Source organism: Octopus bimaculoides, chromosome 6 (genome assembly GCF_046866305.1).
Source record: "Octopus bimaculoides isolate indiv1 chromosome 6, ASM4686630v1, whole genome shotgun sequence".
NCBI lineage: Eukaryota > Metazoa > Mollusca > Cephalopoda > Octopoda > Octopodidae > Octopus > Octopus bimaculoides.
In genome coordinates, this window is record NC_142933.1 from 81,549,372 (window position 1) to 81,571,424 (window position 22,053).

The 22,053-nt window shown below is 32.7% G+C and overlaps 1 protein-coding gene and 1 long non-coding RNA gene across 7 annotated transcripts in view; one reads left to right on the forward strand and one right to left on the reverse strand.

Annotated features, from left to right (window-relative positions):
* Positions 1 to 10,681: 10,681 nt before the first annotated feature.
* Positions 10,682 to 22,053, forward strand: part of LOC128248122 (uncharacterized) — a 128,050-nt gene continuing 116,678 nt past the window's right edge. Inside the window, exon 1 of the long non-coding RNA XR_008264395.2 lies at positions 10,682 to 10,909. This is a non-coding gene — a long non-coding RNA (uncharacterized LOC128248122). The remainder of the gene's footprint in view (positions 10,910 to 22,053) is intronic.
* Positions 13,276 to 22,053, reverse strand: part of LOC106881835 (oxysterol-binding protein-related protein 8) — a 139,331-nt gene continuing 130,553 nt past the window's right edge. For all 6 annotated transcript variants that reach the window (XM_052968685.2, XM_089354150.1, XM_052968686.2 and 3 more), the window contains 3 exons: positions 17,779 to 17,964; positions 16,096 to 16,370; positions 13,276 to 13,953 (listed from right to left, as the gene is read on the reverse strand). In XM_052968685.2, coding sequence (XP_052824645.1) covers positions 13,691 to 13,953; positions 16,096 to 16,370; positions 17,779 to 17,964 — 724 coding nt within the window. In that variant the 3' untranslated portion in view covers positions 13,276 to 13,690. The remainder of the gene's footprint in view (positions 13,954 to 16,095; positions 16,371 to 17,778; positions 17,965 to 22,053) is intronic.

A 22,053-nucleotide genomic window follows, 5' to 3' on the forward strand; every position in this document is an offset into this window, starting at 1 on the left:
TGAAAATTACAGTAAGTTCTGACACTGACACAAGACTACAACTTTAGAGGTGGATATAGTCAATTATACTAATTTTTATCAACTGCAGTAAGATGTAAGGCAAGTTGACTTTGCTGAGATATGAAATCAGAAGTTAAGCATGTGTGGTACCATTTATTTTTAGTTAGGCTGTGAGGCTGTAATGTGCCTCAGTAGAAACATTTGTGCACAGTCTATCAACGTAATGTCATTAAATAATACTGCAGCCATATCTTAGCAATGTCAGAAAAAAACCATGTTACAACACCTTGTTTTAGCAATGTCAATAACCAACATTAGATTTTGTCTGATAATTTTATACATCATAATGAAAACTAGTTAATTGAAAATTTAATTATCTTCAGATTTTAACCTCAGTCTTTCCTCTTTATTAATGACATTCTGAAAGATAATCTTTATTTTCTTTTATAACTCCAAAATAAGAAGCTGCTCAAATTAGAAATACAACAATTAATACTGTTCTTAAACTCTAGAGATAGTATTCACTAAATAATACCAACAGATTATAATATATAGACTTTATTTTAGGCTAGGAAGTATATAAACTAAAACATGATAGATTCTCACCACAGAGTGACATATTTTCTGGCATACAAGTTGATGTAGTTTCAAGGGAAAACATGTAGTGTAAACATTCAAACATTGTCACTATCGTTCCAAATCCTGCTGCATTTCACATGAAATTTTTGTTCCTCCAGCATTGTCTTGGCATGTATATCAACTTACCCTTTTCTGGCTGTAAATTTTGGTCCAAGAAATTCAACTTGCATGCCAGAGAATATGGTATGTCTTTCTAGTTTTAAAGTGGACAAAATCTTGCAAAATGTTAATCTCTAATTCATTACACACTTTCAAAAATATCAGTATGTTCTTATAGTAAGAGCAAGAAGGATATGATTAAGATTTTGATTCAGATTTTTACATTCTAACACTGTTGTAAAACAGCTGTAGATTAAAAGAAATTTTTAAAAACATTATCCAAGCAAATATGTTAAAATAATTGCTTCCTTATAAGGTAGTGTTAGAAAATATATTGATTTCATGTAAGTTACAAATTAGAAAAGCAAAAGACAATATAAGAGAAAATTAAACCTCAAGTTAACAAGACAAACCAAAAAAGCATTGCTTGATTTTGATCACACTACTTCTGTTCTTTCCCATAATAAAAAGTAACTGTGAGATGAGATGCTCTATTAATAATAATGGCACCTACTAAATCCCGAATGAGTCAATTGGACACGGTTGTTTGGATGCTGATGATTTGGCATAGCTGGCTAGATTTTCAGCTTGTTTTGGCAACACAACTTTTTGGCACTGAAGACAAATATATACATGCATGCATGCAGAAATATCCACATACAGATAAAACAGAAATACATTACAATTTATTAATTGAGAATAATTGACATAAACACTTTCCTTCTCCTCATACACATAAAGAGAAATATGCTCACACACATAAACAGAGAGAGAAAGAAAGATGGGGAAGGAAGGGAGAAGATGAGAGAAACATTAAAAAATGTCTAATGTCAAATAAGTCAGCATCAAATCAGCAACACCAAAATGGTTGTGCCGAAACATCTTATACCCACCTAAATCGGCTGAATAATAAATGAAAGAGAAAGTAAAATCCTTTTTATCTGGTTGTTACTAAAAGTAGTTAGGCATTAAAGACAGCAGATAAAAAGAAACAAACAAAAACAAATATGAAATATCTTAAAAGTAGTCAAAGAAAGTAGTAGCACTGCAAACTATATAAAATATAGAAATGGTTGGAGTAAGAGATAAATAAACAACAACAACAACAACAGTAAAAGATAAAACAAACACCAGTGATGCCATATAAAATATTCCAAAGTTTACATTCACGAATAATAACTACCAATGAAGGGATTTAGATTTGCACATCTCTTTGTATATCTGTAATTTAAAAGATTCATTCACAAACATCAATTACATTGATCAACAATGACAAAGAAAGAGTCAAGTCTGTCTTCAGCTATGAAATATTGTAAGGCTTTACAATCAAGATAGGTAGGTAGAAACATCATTGCAAATCTGAATGGGGATCTGGAATGTGCAAGGAAATTGGCTCTTCATTTACCAGCTGTCTGAATATGAGACGTATCTGGTACATTTACAAAGATAAAGCCTGGAATCTTTTTTTGGGGGGTGGGTGGAGAGATGGGGGTGGAAGCAAATATCGTTGGCCTCTATATCACATCAAACACATCTATGAATATATTACACACACACATATATATATACATATATGTATATATATATATATATATATAGACATATATAAATATATGAGACAAAATGGCACTTGTGTTATATGGTTTCAGCCTGAACTGAATGTTCGCTGTAATGTTGGAACCAAAGGAGCACAAAATGTTTAATAGTTTTGGTGTCACCAAAATTCAGTGGTGAACTGAAATATTTAAAAAGGAATCTGACAAAGAAACAATCAAACAAACAAAAACGATAAGAGCTTACCTGGAATGTATATGAGTGTATATTGAGAGATGTTATACAGGTAAAAAATATGAGAGAAATCTATATCAAGACTGTTAAAATCACTAAGGCATTTTAATATGAAACCACAATGAGACTGAAATTCATTCTTTTTTTTTTTCTTTTTTCTAAAATACTTCATAGGAAACAAGGAAGGTGCCTCATTGTCAGGACTCTGTAATGAAGAGCCAAATAATTACCAGTGATATAAAGTCTTCTTTTGTATTAGTTTCAGATAGAGTTTCAATTAATTTAAGTTTAAATGTGTATCACTACAGCTACAACAATAGTCACTATGAAGAAATAAGTTCTAACAGTTCAAAGACAAAGTTATACAAACTTTGTAAGGCAATAACATGCTAATGAACCAATAACTCTCTCCAATAATATTTATTTCCAATGCCACTGATTAGTATTAATACAGGACATACTGTACACAGTCTATCATCAATCATGCCCTAAAGGCACTAATTGCAGCTACAATGAAAGGTATTTTGGATATCTGACACATGCAGCAGCTAAGTATATATATATGATAGGTAAGTGTATGTTTGCGCATGTGTGAATGTGTGTGTATAAGTGTGTTTATGTGCGTGTATGTTTTAGCACAAAATATTGTGCAAACAAGGAAAAATAGAGGAGCCAATATGAAATGTATATATACACCCATCCATGTATATACATAAAACAAAAATTCATATCTACATACATAAGTACATCTACATATATACATGCTTATATATCTGCATGGGTGCATAAATATATACTTGCACATGTGTATGTGTGTGTTTATATACATATAGTTAGGGTATTGCATTTATGATCACAAGATCGTGGTTTTGATTCCAAGACTAGTCAGAGCATTGTGATCTTGAGCAAAACACTTCATTTCATATTGCTCTGAGATCAGCTCAACATCTGACATGTAGCACACAGGGCACCTGTACAGGTAAAGTCAATTTGGTGGAAGGAATGAGCTTATATAGAGCACAAACATTTGATCACTATAAGCAAATCATCTGTGCAGGTTGTTTAACAAGAAACTGTTTAATTGTAGAACCCTCGTGTGTGTGTGTGTGTGTGTGTGTGTGTGTGTGTGTGTGTGTGTGTGTGTATATATATATATATATATATATGCATACACACACACACATGTATATACAAACAAATTTGATAATTTGTTATGCTCATTTTCTCATGCTAGGGTTAAACAAATATATTATTGAGGTATTGCTTTTTACAGCTGGATGCCCTTCCAGTTGCTAACTCTTGTTTTTCAAATAAGGGATCTGGTACATACATTATATATATATATATATAGTGGCTGCTTTCTCGTATACAAGCAAAGCTATTGCTCGAAAGAATCATTGAAATGAATCATTGATAATGCAATGTGGGGCCCTTATATGCCTCTTGAGCCCACCAAAGATTTGCACATTTTATTACATAATGCACAGTTGTGTTGGCTGGTGGAAGGAACCGGTACAATAGCATGAAGTCTTACGATATATATATATACACATACATATATGCATTATATATACAAATATATATATCTAAGGTAAATGGACCTCTGTCAGTTTTGTATTATATGTACATATAGGTGTGTTATATACATATACACCAACATATATATGGATGAGCCTCTAGTTGCTTGATCAATCAGATAACGTCTGATTGAATTAGTGTGCTTTGTGCCTGAATATTCCACAGGTATGTCTATTCTATGTATTCCACAGTATGACAAGGCTGGATTCTTGAAGTGTAGATGGAGTGAAGTATAGATACATCTACACAAATTCACTCACATGATTGGGTCAAGAAGTAATGGTAAACATTTTAACCACTTAGGTATACTTGCACCCACACACACATTTTATATATATATATATATATATATATATATATTTATAAAGTCAAAGGCATGGCTGTGTGGTGAAGAAGTTTGCTTTCCAAATACATGGCTTTTGGGTTCAGTCCCACTGCGTGGCACCTTGGATAAGTGTCTTCTACAATAGCCCCAGGCTGACCAAAGCTATGAAAGTGGATTTGGTAGATGGAAACTGAAAGAAGCCTATTGTATGTGTATATATATATATATATATATATATATAAAAACAAATAGTAAATGAGTATATGCATATATACATACAGGTATGTGCGTACCGACATCCACCTGTATGTATAGGTGCATATCTGGGTACAGGACATTGCAAACAAAACGTAGACGATATATATATATGTGTGTGTGTGTGTGTATGCATGTATTTTTTTGTCAGCTTGTTTTGACTTTGCATAAATGAGTTCCACTATCACAATATTCGGCGAAAGCCTGTATGAGCCATGGGTAAATATTACCTTACTTGGAAACAGGTATAGGTTAGCAACAAATGGAGCATCTGGCCATAGAAAATCTGCTTTGATAAACACCATGCTCACATGGAAAAGTGGATGTCATGACAATGATGATGGTGTGAGTATATGTGTGTGTACTTATATGATATAAGAAATAGAAAGTCCTTGTTACAGTATTATATATTTGAAAAGATGAATAGAAATGTCTTTTCAGATAACATTTCCATTTTAATAATTAGATGTTTATATATAACTGAAGTGAAAATCAGAGAAGACATTTCTAGTCATTTTAATATATATATATATATATATACATATACACACATATACAATGTATATACATGGTAAATCATTGTTTAGTCTGTCATATCCCATCCATGTTAGCAGAAAAAATGCGTGTGTGTTGTGTTTGTGTGTGTGCGTGTGCATGTATGGACATAAAGAGTTATAGAATTACTTTTACAAAGAATGGTACAATTGCAATTCAACAATTGGGATGCATATTTAAATAGACGTACGGATTAGACCTACCATATATACTCACCGATAGGTTGCACTTTTTTTAACCAAAAATTTCGATAAAAATTAAAGGTGCGACCTACCCATTCGACATTGCAGGGATTTTTTCTATCGAGTTGATTTATCAATTAGACTACTTTCATAAAGTCACTTCTGCAAAAATATTTTAATATTTGTAAGCAAAGTTTTGATATAAATGTGAATATTTGATATTTAACAAATATTAGTTATATTTACGTTAAAAAGGGCCATGTAAATCCCCAGATTATATTGTGACCTATCTGTGAGTCAGCTGCAAATACCTGCTTTGACAACTCCAAACTAAGGGTGTGACCCATCGGCGAGTATATACAGTACCTCTTGTTTCAGCCAGAGCTTTAGCAGAGTGCAAACCTGCCTCATGTACTATGTTACAAAGATATGTCCAGTTACTGAAATGAGATATATTGGACAAAATTATGGTGTACCTTGTAAGGTATTTATTGAATTACATAAATTCTTCCTAAATTTGAAATTTTGTTATCACAATTTGATACTGAGCCCTTTTTCCGTGTACTAAAATGCATAGGAAGAAATAAAATAATTATAATAGTATCACATGTCACATGATACAAATGCAGTCAAGAACATTGGCAACAATGTTTCCTTGTATAAGATGATTTTGAAAGTTTCCCCACATCATACAAATACAAAGGTAACAGATGATGACATTTTCAGAAATTGGTGCCTCCCTGTGTCAAGAATTTCTTCCAATCATGATGTGGCAATTTTTATTTTCCAAATGACAGTCCAAATATTTACACACTAAATTCAACTCATTCTTTATGATTCTTCAGCTTATGCAAGATGACTGTCAAATCATAGGGGCCCAAGTAAGAGGAATCAGTTGTATATATTTATTTTAATATGTATCTTGGTTGATATTCATGAAAGTACCACTCTTTTCATAACAATATATATATACATACACACACACACATACATGCATATACACTCATATACATACATACATACACACACACACACATGCATATACACACATACATGTTTGACTAAATAATAAAATGATTTCTCGGAAGACAAGTTGTTCTTTCCTAGACTAATATTCCAAATATATCGTAAAATCATTCAATACAAAATATATATCCTTAAAGACAGAATATTCAAACTGCATAAAATGATTAAATTTAGAAAATCATTCCAAAGAATTGTCATTATAACCATTCACTAAAAGCAAGAGTGGTTATCAGGCTAACAGAAACATGCAGAGCTGACTGTGCATATTGGATTGTGTAAATAGCTGGGCTAACATAGCTATAAGGCTGATGACAATGTGAAATGACGAGAATTTTGTTTTGATCATCTATACATAAATTATAATATTTACAAATATTTCACATAAGTGTATGTATGTGTGTGTGTCTATATATATATATATATATATAACCACACACATACATGTATGTATGTATTGTTTCAACTATAATTTGCCAGTTACATCTAATTTTAATATATAATCACACACAAATTTTGCATGTAAGTAGTGTATGTGTGTACTGAAAAGTTTCTGACTTTAAGGGTATCGTAAATGTCCTGATTGGAGACCCAACCTGCTGAGTTCTTTTACAAGGCTTAGAAAAACTGAATGACACCTGAAGAAAGTGTGTGAATCTCATAGGGGAATATGTTGAATAAAATCATAGTTAACTGATCCACCTGTATCTTCTTTTACTCAAAGCCAAAGCCAGGAACTTTTCAGCATTCCTTCATGTGTGTATACATACAAACATGTATGTATGTATGTATGTATATATATATATATATATATATATATATATATATATATATGCATATATGAGAAATTATGATAAACACAGGTTCATATCATATGTTCTCTTATGGTCATTTGCATGTACTTGGAATATTCAATGCAGAGGTTGCAAATAACCACAATGGTGAAACATATGTTGGGAACAAATAACAAACTTTTGCTTATCATAATTTCTCCTATATTTGCTCAGTATATCATAACCAGTAATACTACTACTACTACTAGTGTGGTTACTACTAAATATAGTAATAAGCACACCACTATACTGGAAGCAGACTGAATGATATTCTATATGGAGCTCTAAACTCAACAGTATAGCCACACATCTAACTGTACACACAATAAATATAAATATAAATATATATATATATATATATATATATATATGTCCAACCCATGCTAGCATGGAAAGCGGACGTTAAACGATATATATATGCACACACACATACATGGTACATGTGTGAAAGTGTGATTATGTAAATATATATTAATTTCTTGCTAAATTCTCAGTGACTTTACATAAAATCTAAAAATCATACAAACTAATTTGAGCAATGCTCTTCAGAATTAAATCGTGATGTTTGTGTTCTCAATGAATAAAAACTAAGAAAAAAAAAACACAAAAGAAACAAAAACTAATATGTAAGTATAGATCATTTCTCAGTTGACTACCTACTACAGCTCTTTCAACTTTTCTCACAAATTGTAGGATTATAATAATAGCTAGGGAAAAAAATAATAAAAGTGAATCTAAAAAGTAAAATGCAACAAAATTCCAAAATTAAACATTTATATAGATCTTAAAAGCATTCATGTTGTCACAGAACTAAAATATGAACATAAAAAAAGAAATCACATGCAACACAAGAAGATGTTAGTTTTAAAAATAATTTTACTGATATTCTCATTAGATTTTCTTTTAATTTTTTTTTTTCATTCTCTGTATTATTTATTTCTCAAGTCATTGTAAAAAGAAAACCAAAAAAAAAGAAAAGGAAAAAAATCAAAGCCATATAATGGCTATTTAATATATAAACATATACACACATCCAGTTAAGGCATCCCTGCCCCATTCCCTCTTCTAATTTAAAATACTACCCTTCCACAGAGTGGGAAGCAAAAAAAAAAAAAAAAAGGAATTTCCTTTTGCTATATCCTCCCACACTAGCATGATCCTATATTTGATGACTTTTTGATCTCTCAAGACTGTGAAGTTGGTAAGTATATCATAAATCAAAGATAATTATATCAGTTATCTACAATACCACTTTCACAAGTATGAGGGAAATTCTGGAAATCTATAATAATTTCAATGTCTGAGGAGAATGTTGAAAGGTTAACCATTCCATTAACTAATTGATTAATTAAGCATACAAACCATTGTATAACAAAGGAACAGTTCCTCTAGTCTAGTAGTTCTCAACCATTTTTTTTTTTTTATCTACGGACACCTTTGATTACTATTTTATTTTGGTGGACTGCTATAGCCATTCGATGTTTAAAGACTAGTTTTATAGATACTTCTTTCAAAATTCCTATTTCGTTTTCACTCATTTACTTGCATAGGTTTGTAATAGCACTCACTGAGAGAACATGGTAAACTATGTAAGACATTAGAGAAAGAAACGTAGCTGTTTCTTGCAATAAATATATCTAAAGTAGCAAAATGCTTTCATGAATCCTTAAAATACTACTGTGGATCCCCAATTTACTATTTTACTTATGTGGTACTTGTGTGGACCTCCAAAAATCTTATATGGACCCTTGTTGAGAATCACTGCTCTAATCATTTGAAACATTCACAATGAATAAAGTTCTGTCAAAACAATCTTCACTTTTTTGTTTGATTGCATTTTTGTCTTTGATTAGAGTAAGAACCAATCAATTATTGGATAACCATGGATTTATAATTTGAAATGGATTGTGTAGTGTATTTAACCTATATGGATTCCTATATTCAGCACCAGGCATTCTGCTAGCCAGGACTTTTTTGATGTGGAGTGCTGACTGAGGTCCTTTGCCTGCATTTGTTCAATCATTTCCTACCTAACATAAGTGGAATGTTTCTTTCATTTCTCTGTTTCTTTTTTAGGACAGGCTCCAATTAGATTGGAGCCTGGTGTTGCCATCCGGTTTCACTAGTCCTCAGTCAAATCGTCCAACCCATTCTAGCATGGAAAGCGGACGTTAAACGATGATGATGATGATGATGATGATGAATTCTATGATCTTTTTAACTAATTCTTTTTATAACAAAATAATTATTCCTAATTTCAGATATTTATTATATGGCTGGAAATTTGACTAACAATGAGCAAAAGAGGATCATCAAGCAATACTAGAAAACAGAGGATGGAGAAATGGTTAGACAGAAATGGTCTGAAGAATTTCAAAGACCAGCTCCGTCAAGATTAGCACTTTACAGAATATGTGACAAATATGAACAGACTGAGTTCTTCTGCAATGCACAGAAAAGTGATTGAGTGGTCAGTGTTACCACTGCAGAAAATGAAATGCTTCTGGCTCAAGCATTCACTCTAACTTCCCCAAAATCAAAAAAGAGAGCTTCCAATGAACAAGGCATCTCCTGCAGGTTAAACCCCCCCCCCCCCAAAAAAAAACAGAGAAATGAAAAGAACATTCCACTCATATTAAGCAGCTGTGTACCTACTTTTGCCCACTCCTGTGTATGCATAATGGCTCAGGCATGGCTGTGTGGAAGGAAGTTTGCTTCTTATCAAATATATTCCCAGTTCAGTCCCACTGCATGGCATCTTGGGCAAGTATCTTCCACTATAGCCTTGGGCTACCAAAAGCCTTATGAGTGGATCTGATAGGTGGAAACTGAAGGAAGCCCACTATATATATGTGTGTATATATATATATATATATATATATATATATATATATATATATATATGTATATGTATGTATATGTGTGTGTGTGTGTCTTTATGTCTGTGCTTGTCTCCCCAAAACTTGACAACCAGCTTTGGTGTTTACATCTTATAACTTAGTGGTTCAGCAAAAGAGATCAATAGAATAAGTACCAGGCTTAAAAAGAAAAAAAGTACTGGGATTGATTTGTTCAACTGGAACTCTTCTAGATGGTACCCCAGAATGGCCACAGTCTAATGACTGAAACAAGATAGATAGATAGATAGATGGATAGATGGCTAGATAGATAGATAGAGAGACATATGTATATCTATAAATGTATATATCAAACACACACACTCTCTGACACCAATATCATACAGTTCCTAAGCCGAGTGCAATGACCTCAGCTCTCTGTTAGATATAAACAAGAATCACTAACAACAAATGAGACTGTAAAAATTAACTTGGCAGTTTTGAGTTTTGTTTCCACTGATTTGAGCTTTTAATCTTAGTAACCAAGCAACGCATGACTACATTACAACACCTTGATTTTGAATTGCTTTACAAAACTCATGACTTTGACTACAGTTCAATATTAGAAAGAAGAGTGGGGAAAATATTACAAATGAACCAAAGAAAAATCTCAGAAAACAGCTTCAACTTAAGAAAGTTTACTAATATCAACATAAGTAGAAATTGTTGACATTATTCACCATTGTAACAAGTTACATATTAATTTACTGACATAAAGGACTGAGCTTCATAACTGTAAGTTCTGGAAATTTCTTTACATATTGATTTTTGACTTGCAATATTCTGTTTTCTTCTTAAATATTGGTTCATCATTGCAATCATGTTACCAAATTCTCTGTCTGTCTGTCTGTCTGTCTCTCTCTCTTTCACACACACCATTTTGATCATTCAAAGACTAGAACCAAAGTATAATTTTGGCGGCAGAGCAGAAAAAGAAAAAAAAAAGACTACAAAAGGAAACAGACAAGATGTGTTCTAAGTATAAATATTTAACTTGATATTTGTGTTTAATGGCCTTTTGGTTAACTACAGTTTCACTTCTATTTACTTTAAAATTCAAGAAGCACTTTTTTCCTTTCCGACAAAATATGTTGGAGACAAACTTTAAATATTAGCTTGAAAGAAAACATTTACAAGAGAAACATTATAACTTAACAACAAACAAATGAAGACTAATGAAAGTAAGCATAACAACAGCTGGGAGAACATTGCATGGGTTCAGCAATGCTACTGACATATTCACCTAACATAAAACTGACAGTTCAAATTTCAGTACCTCATAGACACTCATTTGCATTGTATTTCTAGATACGATTTAAATTTCAGGGTAAATGAAATAGTAAGATAGAAAAGCAAAGTAAAGAAAAAAAAAAAAAAAGAAATTGAAGTATCCTGATTAGCTAAGCCTGATCTGTACTTCTTGATATTTTATTGCAACCATGACAATGACAAAAGTAAAATGGAAAAGGAAATACTGCACAACAATTGAAATAATATCAACTTCATTATTAACTGATATATGTGTATACACACATATACATATATATATATACATACACACATATATATACAAACACACATACACTCACACATATATATATTATACATATAGCACACACATACATACACACACACACACATCTTTTATTTTTGTTTCAGTGATTAGACTGGGGTTATGCTGGGGTGCCATCTCAAAGATTTTACCTGAAGACATCACCCCGGTAGTTATGTATTTTATTATTCTATCAGTCTCTTTTGCCAACTGCTTATTTGTGAGGCCATAAACAAACCAACCCAACACTGGTTAAGTAGCGATGAATAGGTGGGGGACAGGACTAACACGCACACATCTATCAGTATGGGCTTCCACAATTTCCATCAACCAATTTCATTTGCAAGTCATTAGTCAGCATAGAGAATACATTTTCCCATAATGCCACACAGTGAGACTCAACCCAAAACCATGTAGTTCCAAAGAGAACTTCTTAGCCAGTTACCTATGTCTGCACCTATATATATATATATATATATATATATATATATAAATAAACCTGCATATGCACACATACATACACATATATACATACAGAGTTCAGTAATTCAACAAAAGAAAGCAGCCAACATTTACTGTTAATTTTAACTATTAACTCTTTTTCTCTCAATAATGTGGCTGTGATTTTCAGCAATATTTCAATTATGTAATGTGAACTGATGGTTGTTCGATGATTTACTCAGTAATAATCTCTAAATCTACAAAAAATGCCAAGTATAGAAACTGCTCAAGAAGAGCTACAATCAAAGGCATTTCAGCTAAGACCATCTTGTTTTCTATTCAAACAATTTATCTAACACAAAATATATTTCCTTGTTTAAGATTGCAGGGTGTGATTTGAAGGATATTTGGCTGATGGCTCAAATGAGCCATTACATAAAGCAACCCTTTTCAACGGTTCATTTACTAAACGCTTGTGTTTTTGTGTAGTTAAACTGAATACTTTAATCATAACTGAGATTTAAAACAGTAATTAGAACAATATTAAGGAAAAACAACCCCCAACTCCCACAAAAAAATGTGATAAAGCACTCACTTCGAAACCTCATGTTTACTGAAGATACAACCAATGCTTCTTCATAAGAATTAGATAGCAATATCTAATATGTTAAAAATGAATCATTGATTTTTAATTTGACTTAAGATTAATTTACTTCTGGATAACTATAAGTTATATAATTTTATTTCATACACAACTAAAGAATCATCTGTTTTCTTGGCAACTTGATATTGTTAGAAGACAAGGAAAAAAATGGAAGGATTTAAAGAATGGTGGAAGAGAGGAAGTTATTCCTTATTTCATAAGTAAAAACAAAATTGTAAGAGTAAAATGGTTAAGAAAATTTTTAAATTTTCCTAAATCAAAAATAAATGAACTTGAATATTTCATAGTTTCTGATAAAGAATATATATATATATATATATATATACATATATATATATATATTTAAAAAAAACAAACAAAAAAAAAACATGGCAAACGACAGAAAGTAAAAAAAAACATGCAAGAAAACTCATGCAACAAAAAGGAATAAAGAAACAACAAAAATGAAAGCAATAAAAATAGATGTTTATAATTATACATTGAAGCAATAACGGTGATTACCGTTACTACATTATTGAGACATGGGATGTGAGGTAACCATAGCTAGGGCAGCAGCAGTAGCAGCAGCAGTTTCAATGTTTGGTAAAAGAATTAGTAAGGCAGATGATGAATTCCTTCATTGATAATCTTTGTATCAATGAACATAGCTATGACTGGTCATGTAGAATTATGTACCATTTCATGGAATGGACTTTGCACTGAGACAACTGCAGTTCCTGAAGAGATCAGGAGGCATGATGCATGATTTACAGGAATCAGAAAGAAGAAAGGAGGGGGACTTAAAGAGGAAAAAAAAAATTATCACAAAGTAGGTTTATAGAATATATGGTTGATTTGTTATTGGAAGAACTTGGCATTGTCATTTGAACACCCACTGGACCATGGCTTGGAATACCAGTATAATAGTGAGAACAACCCAATCTCGGTTCTGTGCCATAAATCCTTGTTGGCCGAGTAAGTGTTGTTGTTCTCGTCTTACTACGGTTAATTGCTGTCGGAATGAATGGACAGTGTGTTGTGTCTCTCCCAGAATATGAGATAGAGTTTCAATGGCTTTTAAAAAAGTTTCATCAGTCAGACTGGAAGATTTAGCTGATGATAAAGCATTTCGAATTCTCAAATCTGAAAATAGAAAAAAAATGGTGCTTAATTTACATCAGATAACAGTAAAACAAACTGACCATATCAATCAATATGTGAATGTGTGTGTGTGTATATTAAAAAATTGTTCATTGCTATGCTGTTTGCATATGGATTAGTTGAATCATAAGTTGTTGTTTCAATTAAAACAGTTTAGAGCATTATAAATCTATCTGGAATCTTAGACATGATTTTATATTATCTGCAGAGTATCAAATTAATCTTCTCTCTCTCTCTCTCTCTCTTTGATAAATCTATTCACATAGCTGGATACTTCAAACTGATATCCTTATCTGTACTATACACCTTAGTCAGAACACCCACAAAGTAAACATAATTTCCCTGCTCAATACAGCCACAACTGCACACATTAAAATAATTGTATTCATTTACTAATGTCAGGTGGTGAGCTGTGGCCATAATGGGGCACAACTGTCACAATTTGCTTGCTTAATTCAAATAAGGTTAATCAAATATTGATTGACTATACTGGACATAAAGCAGAGCACATGCAAGTTTCTTTAACTGACAACACCACCACCTAACAAAACAAAAATCTTATCATAGTGGCATGTCATTAATACAAATAATAGAATAATACACCAGCTACTCAACAGTTTAATGACACCTATTAATTTAAGAAGCAGGGAATTCTTTTAAACAGGTGAACATTTTATATAAACGGATTTATATTTTAATTAGTTAATTAGTTCTGATACATTTTTGAAGCAGGTTTTCATACAATTTAAGTAGCTGCTAAAGTTGTAGGTCCACTTCACCCTTACTTAATAGCACATCATCATCATCATCATCATCATCATCATATTTACCATTTAACCCTTTTGAATTTAAACTGGCCAGATCTGGCCTCTAGCACCCACCATACAATGTCATTCTAAAAATAATGCATTGCATTATTGAAATTTCTAAGCTACATGATAATTTATGACTAATTCCAAAATGAATGTGAATAAATAAGCATTATATTTTGACAGAGTAATCTGAATACTACAGGGTTAGTGTCTGTTTTCCATGCTAGCATAGGTTGGACAGTTTGATAGGGTCCAGAGAGCTACAGGGCTGCACTGAGTTCCAGACAACACCAGGAAATTTAAAAAAAAAAATTTTTTTAATGAGTAATAAAAATTTTACATTTAGAAGACACACCTGGTCTAAGAATTGGATAGTGTTATGGTTTTATTTATAAAGCTGAAATAAGATTCTGTTGAAATGAGGAAATAATCTGTTCATTCAAAAATTTTACTGTTGATTATTTTGGTACTCACTGCTTTTCTCGTTGTGGAAAATTATAAACTAAAACAGCAGTGTGATAATAGGTTTTAGAGTATGGTTATTACAAGGGAGTTATCAAGCATTTACGTAACTAATACACCTTCAGTTAGGTGACCATTGCAATGATATAGTTTGACTACCTTATTTTATGAATAAATGCTAATAAGAGAATTGTGCACAAACTAGGATGTCATTATCATCAGTGCTTTAACGTCCACATTATAATGTTCACAAGAGTTGAACAGAATTTATTGAGATGCTATTTCTACAGCTAGATGCCTTTCCTGCTGCCAACCCTCATCTGTTTCCAAGTAGGGTAATATACCCCATGATCAGACAGGTCTTCATGGAAAATTGGAAATGAAGGACACCTCTTGCATGAAGGTGACATTTGTTTACAACTATCACAAAGTCTAAGCAAGAAGACAGTAACACACACACATGATGGGCATCTTTCTGTTTCTGTTTACCAAATCTACTTAGAAGGCATTGGTCAGTCCAGGGCTATAGTAAAAGACACTCATCCAAAGTGCCATGCATTGGAACTGAATCTGGAACCTAGTGATTGGGAAGCAAGTTTCATACCACTACCCTTGTGCCTAATAATGTGTGAAAGCAAATAGTTTTTTTTTATAAAGTTAATTGCTAAATTTTCCAAAAGTAGACTGAACTTATTTCTGTTACTTATAAAAACATTCTGGTATTTGAATAATTTTGAGAGAATGGTTTGATAAGAATATAAAGTGACTATTTTAAATAAATATTCAAAGATTTGTTGGCAAACCAGGATTGAGTAAATATAATTATCCTAATGAATAAATTTAGACTTACGGCCAGAATTAGATGAATCACTGTCATGTCTGTTGATTTCTAGATCAGGAGTAGAACTACCACTTTCTTCACCCATGTGTCGTTGATTTATGGAAGGACGTTTCATACGATTTGAACACAATTTGCTTTTGCTGTAATTTTTGCACTCGTCTTTTTTATCAAGACTGGAAAGGCTTCTTGCACGCACCATCGGTGTTCGGTGACGAGTTCTTGCTTTAATTACATAGTCAGATTCGTACTGCAGCAAGTCATTACATGGATCCCATGGTCTCATACTATAAGTAGAATGGAAATATTTTGTTAAAAGGAAATTGAAATAAAGATAAAATTTGTTTAAGAATCAAAAATATTCTATGACTATCAATTTCTGTAAAGTTGATATTATATGGTTGTTGTTATTTAACAGACCTCTGATCAAAGGCATTCCAAACATGATAATAACCACTTTTCCTCATCCCCAGACATGATGTATCTGAAGCTAAACTTAATCCATGCTCAGCTGATTAAATTATTGTTGGCGATGTAACATGCTAACCATATACAAATCAGTTCTTGCAACCACTTTCTATTGGCCAGAAAATAAAATGGGTGTACTACATCATATGAAATGTGGAGCATTCCAGAAAAATACCCCACTATTGAAAAATGAGTTAACTCACTCCATACATCTTGAGTACACGTGCACACAACTGATTATACTCAGTTCCTGCACAGTAAGGGTTAAACAATGTCTCTTTATTTTCTAAAGATGATAGAGAGTAATTTGAGAAAGGATTTGACTACTATTGCTAGCAGGTTGAGTATTATTATATGCTTGTTGATATTACATTAAATTAAGGCAGTGAGGAGGCAGAATAGTCAGCATGCCAGGTAAAATGCTTAGCAATATTTCATCCATCTTTACATTCTGAGTTCAAATTCCACTGAGGTCGACTTTGCCTTTCATCCTTTCAGGATTGATAAATTAAGTACCAGTTGCATACTGGGTCGATCTAATCGACTGGCCCCCTCCTCCAAAATTTCAGGCCTTGTGCCTAGAGTAGAAAAGAACTAGTCCCTCCTTCAAAAAATTTCAGGCCTTGTGCCTATAGTAGAAAGGACATTACATTAAATTAGAGAGGGAACCTAACTTAATACTCTTTTGAATTGAATTTCTCTGAACAAACAACTGAGTACCCCAGTAATTTGGTATAACCAATCCTGATTTAGAATCAAGATTCATTCTCATTTCACAGTTACTTTCCAAAGGCAACAAGTTTGTAGTTCTTGTATTTTCCCACAACAAACAAAGCCTTTTTATTTTAATTTTGCATTTCTTGTTTTACTTCCGTTAAATGCAGAAACAGTATGTAAGGTTTCAGCTATTAAGTGCTTTAAGCACAAAAGTGAATACAAAATCCTTTATGATTCAGGTATGTAATTTTCTCATATGTAAGGAACGCCCATGTTATTATTTTTTCAATAAATAACATTTACAGAACAAAGAAAATACATTTTGTAAATGAACTACTCTATTACACCCAATGCATGTGATATTTATTTTAAAACAATACAATTTGTGGTTTTAATTCACTTCCAGTCTGACACGTTAAGATAAAATTTTCAATTCCACACTTAAGATTAGTATCAGATGTCCAAAAGACAACTGGTTTGAAAAGGTAATTGTATATAATGTACACTTACTCAGCATGCTTGTAGACCCAGTCTAATGTTAGTGAGTCTCTTTCAAATAATTTTGGAATCCAGTCTTCCAACAAAGCCTTACGTTCTTTTGCACTTTGTCTTTGCCTATCTTCAAGAATATATTTCTCTTGTGTAGCAGTATTAATATCCCCTTTGAGGATAGCATCACTGACTTTTTTCCATAATCTGGATTTAAAAAATAAAAAAAAATTAAGATAATATGGCAGATATATATATATATATATATATATATATATATATATATATATATATATATATATATATCTATCTATATATATATATATCTATATATATAAAAATGAGAATGTGTGTCTGTCTGTGTGAATCCCTAAAACTCGAGAACTACGCAACCAATTTCATTCAAATTTTACACATGCCTTACTTAGGGTTCCAGTTGTGTTTTAGTCAAAAAAAATTATTAACTTCTTGCGGAGTTCGAGCCCATGGCAACATAATATCTCCTCCACTATTTAAGTATTACATGTCAAAAGTGAAACAAAAACACTCATGTCAAATACTTTCACTTTAAAAATGAAACTATTCTACTAACTGAAACAATCACATTTCAATACTGTAATGACAGATACTTTCAGAGAGAGAGAGAAAGAGAGAAAGAGAAAGAGAGAGAGATGTATATGTATACATATAGATGTATATGTACACGTTATTCCACTAACTGAAACAATCACATTTCGATACTGTAATGACAGATACTTTCAGAGAGAGAGAAAGAGAGAAAGAGAGAGAAAGAGATGTATATGTGCACAGTCTGTGACAGACCATGTCTGTCCTTGGCTGGCCTCAAATCTCACCTGCGAACCCATGGAAAACAAACCTCATCCAGCTATTCTGATTATATGTCTGTGCACACGTTTGAATGTGGTGCGTGCCAGAGGGTTTGCAAATCCAATGGGGGTCTTAAAAGACATGTTAGGATCCACAATGAGCAGAACTTACTTGCAGGTATTGGTAGTGCAAATCAGAGGTGCAATCTGTGTGGGTGTTTTTTCAAAACACTGTCTGGTTTAAAAAGCCACATCAGACGCCATGAAAGGGCTAAGGTGTAGGTGCAGGAGGTGGTCAAACTCTGTTTAAGGAGTAGACAACCACCATATGCATATATATATATATATATAGATATAGATCTATATGCATACATGTATATGTATACACATGTGCAGATGTATATATATATATAGATGTACATGTAATATGTACACATATATACATATATATACATGCATACAGATATCTATACATATATACACCCATCACACACAAACACACACATTAGTCATTTGTTTTCTTATCCAAAACTACGTCAAAAGTACTGAACGGATCTTTATGAAATTTGGAAATTATATTCTATGTATAACTCCCATGAAAATTCATATATTTTTGATGTTGATGAAATTTTAACCCGAACATAACAGATGAGCATTATTTGTAATTCAACGGTACAACAGTGTAAGACTACCCTTTCAGATATACTTACATTGTGATTTCTGCAATGTGGTGCATAAATTGTCAAGTAAATGAGACGCATCTTTGCCTCCACTGATTCACTTGCAAAGTGTTGAGTAAAATTATTTCGTTGCAGGCCTCCTTTGGGTCTTTTTATTATCACTACGACACACATAGTCCCCAGTTGGTAATATTGATTTCAAGGCCCTCCTGGATGAGAGACTGGCATTCCACTCAATGTCTATGTTCCATGCTGGCATGGATTGGAGAGTTATTAATGCAGAAATATGGTATCGTAGCTACTAACAGTTGAGGGTTGCATAGTCTAGACAGCGTTTTTAGATTTCATTATTCTCTTTAACCTGGGCAAAGTCGGGTATTTCTGCTAGTATATATATATATATATATACTGAATGACTAAAATACTCATTTAGCATGACTAAAATACGCATTTAGGCAAGGCAAGGAGAATTTGTTTGAGAGCTTGGTGAATGACTATGCCAGTTAGTTTCCTTATATATGCAGTCTAAAATGCTTGTATATGTGGAAACACTATTTTGTGTCTCACTTGAGCCATTGTAGAGAGTTAGAAACCGTTATTAGCTGAAGTATATTTTAGACTTAAAGAGATAAACAAGTCTTTGAGATAGAGTATTTGGTGTGTTGTGTATGTGAAGCCACCAAGAGAGATGATCAAAGATTGTGACAAGTAGCATTTAAAGCAGTTTTGAGGTTTGTATTTGATTGTACATTGTTCTATAACTGTGAGGTGGGTGTGTGCAAGATTATTTCCTTGATGAGCCAATGGTTGTGTCTTTGTGCTGTTGAAAGAGACAACATTGATATGTCTCTGCTGTTCATGTACATAAAGCAGGTTTGTTGAATTAATAGTGTTGGTCACGTTAGGAAAAGTATAGATGGCAGCTGTGTGCAAAAAGTTAGTGTGAGGAGTGAAAGAGGGTATCATCTACTTAGGAATGAACACTGTCAGAGGCAACTGTAAGTCATTGATGTACATGAAGAAAAGTGTAGGAGATATAAAACCAAGCTCTGCTGAGTTGATAGAATGTTGGTCAGAGACAGCTACTTCAGTGGATGCAGTGATCTGACATGAAGCTTCACATTAAAGAGACAAAAGACATATGAGACTCATAAGCTGACAGCTTAACCCATTGGCATTCAGATCTGTCAAATGTAATAATTATTTACTCACATTGATAAAAATTTTTTATCAATGTGAGTAAATAAGTATTACATGCATTACCTTGCAACTTTGAGATTTCAATGACATGGTTGTTTATTTTTAGAATAATAAAGTGTGAGAGGTCGGATCTGGCCAGTTTGAAGAGAAAACAGATAAATTATTTTGGCTGGATATGGCCGGTTTAAATACTGAAGGATTAAGTAGTAGATTTGCATGCTAGATACTGTCAGACATCTTGTCGATGTCAAACATGACATCACAGTTTTTACCATGTTTCTCAAATATAAGGGCTCATTCCTTGTGAGTGACATACAAGAGCAGGTTCCAGTTAACCTAGCTTTTTAGAAGATATATTGATGATCTTTAAAGAAAAAGAAGAGAAGAGGGACACAATGTTGGAGACAGTGGCCATTAACAACTGACTCCATCACTTTTGAAATATTGAAGTCAGAGAAACAGGTCAATAGTCACTGAGGTCAGAGATGCTACTCTTGAGAATGGCAGTTCTTGGGGATTGTAGAGCATTTTCACTGATAACTTTTTTTTATATTTCTAAGCATTGGGGAGGAAATTTTCTTGACAATTAAGGTCTGAGAGATGAAGGATTTAAATCACATTATGGGCATGCTTAATCAGATATAAAATGCTCTAAGCTTCCAACATACGAAATGTAAAAAGTGAGAAGTGTGCAAATATAAAAAAAAAAGCCACATGATTAAGAAGCTCACTTTGAAACATCATGGTTTCAGGTTCAGTCCCACTGTGTAGCACCTTGGGCAAGTGTCTTCTACTATAGCCCTGGGTCAACAAATGCATTGTAAGTGAATTTGGTAGACAGAATCTGAGTGGAAGCTTGTCATATATGTTGTCGTGTGTGTGTGTGTGTGTGTGTGTATCCCTCACAGTACTTGGAAACCAGTGTTGGTTTGTTTACATCCCCCACAACTTCGCAGTTCAGCGAAAAAGACTAGTAGAATAAGTATCAGACTTTAAAAAATAAGCAGTAGGGTTGATTAGTTTCGCTAAACCCGTCAAGGCGCTGTCCTAGCTTGGCCACAGCCCAATGACTAAAACAAGTAAAATATAAAATATGAGATTTTAAAAGAAGTTTGTTGAATACCACTTAACTAAGAGCTGGAGATATTTAAATTCCAGTTCAATATACAAAGAGTGTAAGAAGTACTTTATTAGAGAAACCACTAGAAAAGACACAAGAAAATCAGTTTAAATATACAGTAATACCTCACTTTACGAGGACCTGCTTTACGAAACCCTGGGTTTACGAGTTTTATTTTTCAAGCACAAGATCCAAATTTTGAACTAAGTGCAAAAGTTTCTACTACCAAAACAAATGCTTCTGTGTTACTGAGAAATTTATAGAGAGCAAAAAAAAGCTTCTTCTTAGCAAACAACTCCAGACATTTTTTTAAAAAGAAATTTACAAGTCTGTCTAAGAGTGCTTGTGAATCGGCAATAGCATCTACAAGTGACAGTGTGCACGAGTCTAGTGTGAGTGAAAGTGATTCAGAAAATGATTATAATAATATTTTTTATTACAAATGACCGTGACATTCTTTTTACTTTAC